This window comes from Polypterus senegalus, chromosome 1, assembly GCF_016835505.1.
Source record: "Polypterus senegalus isolate Bchr_013 chromosome 1, ASM1683550v1, whole genome shotgun sequence".
Lineage (NCBI taxonomy): Eukaryota > Metazoa > Chordata > Cladistia > Polypteriformes > Polypteridae > Polypterus > Polypterus senegalus.
The window spans coordinates 48,222,852-48,234,741 of NC_053154.1; the positions used below are offsets into that span (position 1 = coordinate 48,222,852).

The window sequence follows — 11,890 nt, forward strand, 5'->3', positions numbered from 1 at the left end:
TAAATAAAATGTATTATTTGTAATTCTAAATACCAGTAAACAACCAGCATACTGTATATGTTATATGTTTGTGTGTCTAGCATGTCTGCATCCAGTCTTACATGTCAATATATATGCATTTATCATAGGTCTTTAATTCTTATGTTTATCAATAAATTTTATTATTCTGTTAACAAGTGTGCCTCAATTCCCTTTATACAAGCCTAAAGGCTGGAGTCTAATGTCCTACAACAGAGAAAGGTAAAGATAAATAAAGTAGGAGCCTTGCCAAATTACAGTATCTGATTAATTACCAGCATTGCTGAAGGCAAAACTGATGATTAATTAACCAAGTTAAAACATCTTTTTCAAATCTTTATTATGGCATCCCACTGGGTGGCCATGTTACTGATTAATAATCTTCAAAAATTCCTAAAATGGATGATTCAAAACAGGCCCTGTGTGAGTAGGTCCTGTGATAAATGGTCTTGTGCCTTGCAACCAGTGCAACTGGGATAAGTTCCAACCACCCACAAGTTGAAACTGGATAGAGAATGGCATCATCCAAACTAATCTGGCAAAACCAAAATGTTGAAATTCTCTAGAGTATTATATGGATGCTCCCATCCTTCTGTTTATTGTGAAAGAGGCTTAAGCCATTTAGAGGCAATGCAGTTTTTCTTAGTACAAAGTGCCAGTGCCAAAAATGGATGAAAATAAATAAAAGTTTCAAGCAATAAGGCTACATTTCAGCCAGCTTAAGTACGATTTAATCCATTTCATGGTTATACTCCTAGTTTGTCAAAGAAGCTATATTTTTCAGTTTATTAGAAAACCAGCCAAATAACCAGTCGAGGACAGGTAACAGAATACATTTTAAAATATTAGATATTTCTTGCCTTACATGTACCTTCAGTGCCTTTCTTCGGTATCCTCGTTTATCAGAACCTTTCAAGACCGGCACTCAAAGGAGTTCTTATAAAGCCTGCTTCTCAGAATTAGTCATTATTTTCAAAGTACCTTTGCTGCCTGTTCGCTTTTATACTCCCCATTTTTGAAGGAGACTCTCACAGTGCCACCTAAATCTTTATTTCTCCTTGTGTGTCTTACACTTGCCCTTCCTTATTTGGTCACATCACCAAGGCCAAACTGACAACAACAACAACATTTATTTATATACCACATTTTCATACAAAAAAGAATGTAGCTCAAAGTGCTTTACAAAATGAAGAATAGAAAAATAGAAGACACAATAAAAAATAAAAATAAGTCAACATTAATTAACATAGAATAAGTAAGGTCCAATGGCCAGGGTGGACAGAAAAAAAAAAAAAACTCCAGAGGCTGGAGAAAAAAAATAAAATCTGTAGGGATTCCAGACCAAGAGACCGCCCAGTCCCCTCTGGGCAAAATCACCCAAGTGACCAATCACATTGCTTGGAGGAAGATCACACACACGCACACGCACACGCACACACACACACGCGCACTCGCCTTTGCATTTTATTATATAGTAGACAGATGATCCTCCGGTTAAATTTTTCAATACACCCCTGAGCATACAACAGTAGCAAATAGACTTTCTTTACAAATTGTATATCTGTACAATTATTCTTAAATGCACATTTTGATTATTATGATTTTTCTAAATGAGAAATACTTCTTCTTAATCACCACATATACTTATTTGTGCCCATATTACTTAATTTCATTGCAGAAAACAGTATTTAACAAATCGTACTACTGATGAATTAACAGATCAAGTAATTAAAAGATTTAATTAAATAAATGTTACAACACATTCTAATGGTGCACGTTACCAGAGTCCCTTAACGTTATAATTGTCATTATTGCCTCTCCCTTCCCCACTCACCTCCTACATGCCACTTAATGGTTTGCTTTCTCCAAAACAAGCAAGTATACAATATTTCAATAAAATTATTTAGTGCATACAGTAAGGAATTAAACACAGGCTAAATTAAACAAAGTCCATAAGGCTAATGACATCTGCAGTATATTGTGTGGATAGCTTTACAGAGATTTGTTTTTTAACAAAATGTACTTAGCATTTTATTTTCTAGTTCTGCCCCTTTTCTTTTATGTTGACTCATTTAATGTGTGTCCATACATTAAATGGATTTATTTCTTAGCCCATTTTATGTAAACCATGCTTCCTGTTTCTTTCATTTACAATTTCTTCAAGTTCTCTTTGTTATTGATTTTAATTGTTACTTAGTCCAGTGTTACTCACACCGGTTATTCAACAAACTGCTTATCAGAAAGTAACCCATTTTCTCATATTTATTCAGTCTGTTGCTTTTTTGTTCTCTTAATGTTACTTTATATGGTCTTACCTTATTATACTTATGTCACAACTGCCATAAAATGTATACATTCTATTATTTCCCATTTTCTTCCTCTTTTAATTTTCCCAAGACACTGCAAAAATGTTGATCTCCATTAAAGCTTCATAAGTTGAAAGTTACCAGGTTAAAGTGATATACATGAATAAGTTAATCAAATTCATCTGAATTTACTTGTAGCCAGAAATGTATCTATAGATATGCAACTAATGTTAAAGATGTCACTAAAACACAAAGTTTCATTTCATATTCGGACTCAGCCAGTGTCTGTATTACCAGTTAAAATTACTTTATATATTATTTTTGATTTCCAAAAAACACCCTATCATAGCATAGTTAAAGGAGTTTCAGGTGTTTTAAAAATGTAATAAGCCTTTATAAAGCTATCTGAACACCTTAATTTCTTAGTCTGAGCTGAATCATATCATTATTCAGGGAGCATTTTGAAGCCACACAGGGAGTGGAGAAGCCAAGGAAATTAAAATGAGATTTATAAGAAAAAAAAACAATAGAAGTGAACCATACTCTGTGTCCAGCTACTAAAGGGCAACTCAAGACTTCGGTCTTACTGGAGCTTTGTGCTTTACAGAAAACCTAACCATGGCTAGAATTCATTTACCTGGTATCCTGAGTTTCTGCATTATGTCACAACGGTACTACAGTCTCAAAACTCTCATACTGTATGACTTAGCTGACTCGGACAATTGGAATTTTCCTGATAAACACCATGCTATGTAAGCATTAATCAAGCTGCCACAACAATGTCTGAATATTCTCTCTCTTTTCTTGATTATACAGTTTTACAAAACACTTTTCAAAAACACTAAATGAATTGACATTTTAACTTGTTTACTGTAAAATGATAAAACAGCTCAACAACCACATTGGTCTTTCAGACATGGTTACTGTACTAACTAAACTCTCGTATGTACACTGGAAATTGTTCTCATAAATTCACTTATTCTTAGCATTTGACGGGTCCCATGGGCCAAGCCCAAAGTAAATCTTAACAGTCTAACAAAAGTGAAACCAACAGGTTGGTTTTACCAGAAATGATGATTTCATAGAAAAAATAAAACAAAAAAAATAAGGTAATTATTTTACTTGTAAATTTGTTAATCGAAAGGTGCCAGACCAATTTCACTACTATTCAGTTTAAATATTTCAAATAAATATAATTTTTGCAATGATGTAGGACACTTCAATATCTTAACCAACATGAATTTTGAAGAGCAGGAAATATAAAAATACATTATAATGGTTTACAAGAATAAAACTTCAAAATTATTAAGGGCAGGAAAAAAAACACTCCATCAGGCTTTTCTGCTTGCCTAAACAGACATTGGAAGAAGCCCCTGTCCTCGTCCTGTATATACTTGACGTGTCCGCATTGCTGCAAGGGTCCACGTAATATAAATGTTGTCAACAATCAGGGTGCACGGATTCTGACTTCGGAAAATGCATGCCTCCAGGATTTTGTGACCAAGCGGTCCTGTGTGTATTAACTGTGCACGTTCTAGAGAAGAAAATACGGGCTCACTAGAGAAACAGTTGCGTGAAAAAAAATGAGTCGCTACTTGCACCAACACAATCGAAAAGTACACAGACACAGCCAAATGTGCATAAATTCATGGACAGAAATCACACAGACAGGCAGAAATGAAAAGATCAGTGAGACCACTATGTAAAGGGAAAGAAAAAATTCAAGAGAATTTTACAACCACATACACTGAACGCTTGTACTAAAAACAGACGAGGGTGTGCACCTCTGTACATGACATCATCTGTGCTTTTACCCTCAGATAGCTGAAGAATCATACTACTACCCCATAAGCCATTTTTTTCTTCCATCTTAAATACAAATTGGCTGCCAAATAAACCTTACTGCCAGTTTACTTTATTTAATTGCATCCCTAATTATTTACAAATGCATTTACAGAAATCATAGTCATAGCTAAATGTCTACATATATGACCACAAGCTAGACAGAAGGATTAAAGAATAATAAATAATAATAATAATAACTAGCTAACCCGCGGCGTACCATAAGCCGCATGATCAGGCCGTTTTTTTAATGATCTCTAAGCACAGGTAGAAAATTAACATTGGAAAAATCAGTAATGTAACAAATCAGCAAGAAAAGCAACATTGTAACAATGCACGGAACGAACCAACACACGATCGTCCGTGACTGAAAACTGGCGGACCACCATCGCTCATGTGCCCACCTCCAACTCGTCACTTGAGTCTTTGTCATCTTTGCACAGTCCAGATGCATCTGTGACTCACGTAGACTTTCCGTGTTCCTGCAGGAGCATCTAAGAAGACGCATGTTTGTCGCGGATGCGAATTGCTATATGTAGCGTATAAAACAGTTTGCTATGGTGCATGCGGTCGTGCGTCATAACCGAAAACTCGGTTTTTAAAGACTGCTTACTTCATTGTGTTTTAACCTCAGTTGTAAAGAATTGTTTTAAGGATCCCATGGGATACCCCTCGCAAACTGTTTCACACGCTGCATATGGAGATTCACCTCCGGCGTGGCTCCTTCCTGCGTGCACCATAGGTGTCTTACTTGTTGGCGGCTTAGTGAATCCACGCCCCTTCCGGCGTTCTTTCCATGGTTGTCTTGCCTTAGTGAATATATATATATATATATATATATATATATATATATATATATATATATATATATATATATATATAATCTGGATTAATTTAGCACCTAGAGCATCAGCAGGTCTGACATTGTGTTCAGCAATACAGGGACGCCGCAGGGGACTGTACTTTCTCCAGTCCTGTTCAATCTATATACATCAGACTTCCAATATGACTCGGAGTCCTGCCACGTGCAAAAGTTCACTGAAGACGCTGCTATTGTGGGCTGCATCAGGAGTGGGCAGGAGGAGGAGTACAGGAAGCTAATCAAAGACTTTGTTTAAATGGTGCGACTCAAACCAATTACATCTTAACACCAGCAAGACCAAGGAGCTGGTGGTGGATTTTAGGAGGCCTAGGCCCCTCATGATCATCAGAGGTGACTGTGTGCAGCGGGTGCAGACCTATAAATATCTGGGTGTGCAGCTCGATGACAAATTGGACTGGACTGCCAATAGTGATGCTCTGTGTAAGAAAGGACAGAGCAGACTATACTTTCTGAGAAGCTTGGCATCCTTCAACATCTGCAGTAAGATGCTGCAGATGTTCTACCAGACGGTTGTGGCGAGTGCCCTCTTCTACACGATGGTGTGCTGGGGTGGCAGCATAAAGATGAAAGAGGCCTCACGCCTGGACAAACTTGTTAAGAAGGCAGGCTCTATTGTAGGAGTAAAGTTAGACAGTTTAACATCTGTGGCAGAGAGACAGGCATTAAGCAAACTCCTGTCAATCATGAAGAATCCACTGCATCCACTTAACAGTGTCATCTCCAGGCAGAGGAGCAGCTTCAGTGACAGACTTTTGTCACCGTCCTGCTCCACTGACAGACTGAGGAGATCGTTCCTCCCCCACACTATGCGACTCTTCAATTCCACCCGGGGGAGTAAATGCTAACATTACTCAAAGTTATTGTCTGCTTTTTTATTTTTTTTTTCATTTTTATTACTATTTAATTTAATATTGTTTCTTTGTATCAGTATACTGCTGCTGGATTATGTGAATTTCCCCTTGGGATTAATAAAGTATCTATCTATCTATCTATCTCACCTTTCACAAACCCAAGGTTGCTTCATCAAAGAGGAAAGTTTTGAGTTGAGATTTAAAGGTGGAGAAAGTCGAGCAATCTCTGAGAGACTGAAGAAGCGAGTTCCAGAGTTAAGGGGCCATAACACTGAAGGACCTGCCTCCCTAGACTCTAAAGTTAGAGATTAATTAACAGAAATCCAAAAAGTCCCTCACCAAGATCTAGAACAGTCTTTTTTGAGCACTAGTCCAGCAGAGTTTTATCTTTCTATACATCAAAACTTTGAGATGTTTAGCTCACATTAGAGCTTTATGAGAAGATATTTTTAATCTGACTACACGCAAGTTTTCACAAACTTATACAAAACCAACAAAGTTAAAAACATGTCATAGCAACTTAATACAATTCAGTGTCATAGTGTTGCCATGGTAGGAAATGAACCTATACGGTGGCCCAGATCTAATTACGCAATTTTCATTACGCTATAACTTATTAAGTTTATTACATAGAAAATCACCCGAAAAATCCTGGACCATCAAGAAGTGTGCGAACTGACAACATCAAGAATCGTCTTCGCGCTGAACTGGAATCGTTGCTGCAAAAATCAAAATCATCCAGACAATCTGGATCTGCATAAATTAGATCTGGACCACCCTGTACATGGAAAGCAAGACCAAAAAAAAAAAAAGATGCAGACTTTGCATTTTTAAAATGAAGCGCAAAGGCCAAACAAATATGCACAAATACCAAAATCCCTAAGCTTTCAATACTTTAAACAAGAGGTTTAAAAAGAAAAGGACATGCTGATCACAAACAGAAAATCGAAGGATTAAATTAAATATGTTTTATCATGTGTAAAGGCCATTGCTGGATTGTTTTATCTGGAAAGCGTACAATTCACAAATGTAAATATCCTAAAGAGAAAAAAAACACACAAAAGCAATATGATACCCAGCCTTTATAGTACACTCTCCATTATGAAGGCAACTTCAAACATGGGAACAGTTTCTTTTTTACTTTCTCGTATATAAAAGTATAGGGAAAGTATTGTATTCATCTAAAAATTCGATATTGAGATTTTGATAAATTGACATTTTAGACCTCCCCGACTTTCTCGTATACGAAGTATGGGGAAAGTATTGGAATACTTTAAAAAGTCCATTTAGAGATTTTGATGAATCTCGATGTTTTAGACCTCCCCGAGTCCAAAAATACCACTTCTGGAATTAGGTCTGTGTGCGTGTATGTAAACTCATGATAACCTGAGTACGCTTTCACTTAGGTCAACCAAATTTTGCATACAAGTACTAGGTATAAAACATACATTTCTATCAACGTTTGGGCTATTTCTGCTAACAGGAAGTGGTACTTGACCTTTTAATCATGCCGCTGAAGAGTCAGATTATAAAAATAATATAAAAATATAATCATTGTCTTGTGATTTACTCCTCAAATATCCACCCCCATATCTGAGCATACAAGAAAGTCTGGGGGAGACCACTCCCCATTTTTTTTAATTGCCAACATAACATTATCAAACCCACTTCATCCAGTTAAGCCTATCTGAGTAGCACTGGGAAAAAGGTAGAACTCAGCCCTGGATAAGACAGCAGGTCATCGTGGAGTCCACTCACTCACACACACACACACAGCCAAACTCACACTTATAAAGGGGCCAATTTGGAATTGTCAATTAACATAACATGCATGTGTTTGGGGCTGTTGAAGAAAAAAAAAAAAAAAGTATGCCTAGGAAAAACCTGCATAGATAAGGAGAACATGCCAACTCCAAACGGACAACGACCAAGTGCAGGATTTACACCCAAAATGCTTAATCAACACTTGACAATACTATCCATTGTGGTTTCATTTTTTTTTTTGTACTTCTAAGTAGCAGTTTGTGGATGTTTAAATCTTAGCACACATTTTGGACACGTTCTGGGCTTGATCTAACACAGCATTTTCTTGCTGCCAGTCTGACATTTGAGTTACTCTGAGCCTGTGATGGAACCTCTTCCCTAATATTACTTCTTGTTTACAGGTTTCTGTATTTTGAAGAAGACAAAAAAAAAAAAAATTGGTCAGGGGGAGTTTTATCTTTTAAAACATCAATGCAAATTTGTATTGTTTGTGAAACCACAAGACTGTACTTTCTGACAGGCTATTCTTTTACAAAAGGGCAGGTTACTTTTGTTGAGCAGACACTAATGATAAATTATTGTGTACTGGGGGGGTTGTGCTCCCCTTGATCCACAGTCCATGGGTATATTCCAACACAGTCAAAACTCTGGCCCTGAGATTTAGTTATAGCAAATTCTAAAACTATTGGAAATTGTTGTCCATGCAAAATGAATGGTAATCTACTTGCTGAAGTATCACCAGTATCTAACTTAACATGTAGAAAGAATGCGACCTTTCCTGCACAACCACCACTCATAATTTTGTCAGCAATTGAATGTTTATGCAGTTTTACAATCTGTAAGCATGTACCATTACATAGGCCTTAGGCCTTATTTGACGACTGATAACACACAACTGAAATACTACTGTTCTTCGTGGAATGGATGTATATAAGGTATTTTGTTTGTGCATTTGCTCATAAAATTGGTTGTATCTGACATGAGAGTATCATTGCTGTATTCTAATGAAGACAAAAAAATGATGTATAGATGTATACTATATGACGTACAGTTTTGAAGAAAAATGAGCATTGCATGAAATAAAAAAAAATCACATGAAAATGTCACAAGTTTTCCTAATCTTTTTATATAGAGAGAAGATTTGTCATTTGTCTTTATTTAGGAATACTTAAAAAGGATACAAAAAAAGTGTTTACTTAAGTTTTTTACAGCTTAAGAATAGGCAGCTTAAGTGACTAGATCAGAGTCCGAACATGGCGCTGTTGGCGGGATCAGGGGGCTATGCCAGTCCAATCAGACTGATAGGCCCAAACATTAATGATTTTTTAAGGAAGAACAAAAAAACACTTTTTCGTATAAATATGTACAAGCATACTTTTACATTCACACACAAAGAACTGAATAGGGGATTTTTCTTTTTCTTTTGACAGGCGCTCTTCTAGCGAGTCTGACAAAATCATACCAAGCAGTTATTTAGCGTGGAGAGTAACTCAGCATTGCCTTTGGCAGGAGGTTCTGCTTATGTCCAAAGTTACCAATGTGCAAACCCAGATTAAGATCCACCCTAAATGACTTATATTCATAACTGAGGGTTGATCAAACTTAACAATGCAGCACACGGACTCCGAATAGTTTAATGCAGGTCCGTCATAATAAATGGGCACAACTGGCACTAGCAGCCAGGTGCCCATGATGTTTCTGATGCCTATGTGTGTTTCCGTTTTGCTATCAAAACAGGGGCCCCAGCGCACTACTTTGCCCAGGGGCCTGTGATGCTATTAAGACAGTCCTGGGTCCCCCATGTCACCCTTGGTCATCCTGGTGTGTGGAGACAATTGTTTCATCTAACTAGGGGTGGTGAGGAGTGGGTGAAGCCTGACTAACATGAAGGCACCAAACAGAGCTGGCCCAAAACACATATGCCACGTTCAACCACTGTGGATGACATGGGCACAGACAATCCTAACCATATTGTGTTGAACAAATACCGACGGACCTCCTGCTGGACAAATTTTTACTTTGCATTGCTTTGCTGTGTGTGGGTGTGAGTTCTGCAGCCACCGCATTGTCTCTTTTTGCTTTATACAGATGAGCTGTCTGGCTTGGTGATGCACTATTCTGATGTTGAGGGTGTACTTTTATAGTCTGAATAATCAGATTAATACATATTAAGCCAAAAATGCATTTATTGTCCTGATTGATTATTATTTTGGTGGCCTTGGCTGTTAACTCAGTTGTATGACGTCTTGACTGAGAGCTCTGCTCTGTTGATGTGGCTCAAAGTGGCTCAGACCTCTCGTTACAAATCACCTAGCACTTAATTGATTACCACATCAGCATCTCCGCCAATGCTTTATTGAAATAGTAAAATAGGGTTTATTTTATTTAAAATTGAAAACTGACTAGTACCTGCCCCCAGAAATGCAAAGCCCACCTGAAGATTTGGTCTGGGCAACGGGTCTGTCAGGGTCGCAAAGGGAGCCACAGACATGGACTGAAGGGTCATGAGTGTTATTTAAAGTCTCAAGCCATAATCTCCAAACCACGCTGCCAGCCAGGATATGAAAAGTATTAATGTCTGTCATTACCATTTTCACTAATATCTGCTCTTCGGAATCCACTGCTTTTTTGAAACCTTTACAAAAATAAAAATCCTGACTCATACCAAACAATTCGAAAGGATTACACAGTTCAAGAAGATAAAGTCATGTAAGTATATGTTAGCTAGCCAAACAAAAGTCAAGAAGCACATTGAACATGGCAAAATTCTAGATAGTTTGCAGGTGTGAATTGGCTTTTGATTTCCACACCAGACAGGATGAAAAACACGGGCGAACTGTGTTCTTGACTTCGTGAATTTGTGCCATAAAATGGACTGTCACATTGGCACCTGTTATTTGAGCACCTCATGCCAGGAAAAGCTTTGTTGTTTCACTAACCTGCACTGGAAACATTATGTATCAAAAATAGATGAATGAAAAGAAAATATGACTCTGGCAAGGGAGAAAATCCAAATCCGTATACGTGGATATACCTGCCATCCAAAAATTGGATAAGAATACTGCTAAAGATTACAAATGTGCTCAGATGTTCCACAACCTATAAAACATTCAATAGAAATGTTTTTTTGTGCACAGATCTATACACAGTGACATAATGGCAAGTAATTTCTGCCTGTCTTATTGGTCCAGATGCTTTTCCAGAAAATGAAACTACATCCACCCTTTAATGTCATTTCTGGGAAGTACTGCCATTACAACAGAAACATTCCTGTGTCGGAGACAACTATACCGAATGTAGGCTATGTTTTTATTGACACAATTTCTACGAAATGTGTCAATACAAAATTGAAAAGAAGTCAAGGGTCTCCTGAAGTTTACAGTTGGTTACTGTTTTTAAGAAAAGAAAAATAAATGTCCGCAACTCACCTTCAGCACAAGAACATCCACACTCATCTTCCGGGGCTGAATATGCCATTCTACTCACTCGCTGACAAGCACGCCTTACGTTTACAGAGGCGAACTGTCAAACCTCAGGCGTGAAGGAATCCAATTGAATATCCAGCAAGTCCGTTTCACTTTGTATTCCGTCGACCAAACACACACATTGCTTTACTTTTCAATACCAAGAGGCCCGGATAGCACAGACACCATGGGAACCCAACTGGAATCTCATGAGCGGCGGCAGCGGCGTCGCCGTGGGCTGCTGGAGTGGGCGTGATCAAACTCACCTGGGCGCAGGTAAATTTCTCCACACTGCCGATTTTGACATCGATGATGTCGCAGGGCCCCGCCCTCGGTAATTACTACCGCATGACGCTCATCCCTCCTCCTCCACAAGGTAGCCTGCCCGACCTTTGTGCTCTTGGATATGCGACACCTTAAATAATGCGTACTGTAGGACTATTTGTAATAGTGGTAAACAATTTTAAAATGACGTAATGGAAATACGCACGATTTAAAAGACACGCATACAAAAAAGTTTTTTTTTTTTAAAGGTGAATGAAATTTTTAACGAAGAAGACAATGTCTCTCTTGCTTATTATCTCAGAGATGTACGTCGACTTGTAACTTAATATACCGCAATATTCATTAGCCGCAGGTTATATAGGAATACAAAGACATCGAAACAAAAGACCCGTTTAGTTTATCACCCACCTATTCTTTAAACGCTGAATAAAATCACCTGAGTGGTTAGCGCCCTTCCCGAAACATTTCCGTACTCGT

The 11,890-nt window shown here is 37.8% G+C and overlaps 1 protein-coding gene across 1 annotated transcript in view; it reads right to left on the reverse strand.

Moving 5' to 3' along the window:
• The window catches only part of zgc:153993 (uncharacterized protein LOC767645 homolog), a 38,244-nt gene extending 26,843 nt beyond the window's left edge, over window positions 1-11,401 (reverse strand). The window contains exon 1 of the mRNA XM_039748766.1: window positions 11,093-11,401. Coding sequence (XP_039604700.1) covers window positions 11,093-11,141 — 49 coding nt within the window. The 5' untranslated portion in view covers window positions 11,142-11,401. The remainder of the gene's footprint in view (window positions 1-11,092) is intronic.
• Window positions 11,402-11,890: the final 489 nt, after the last annotated feature.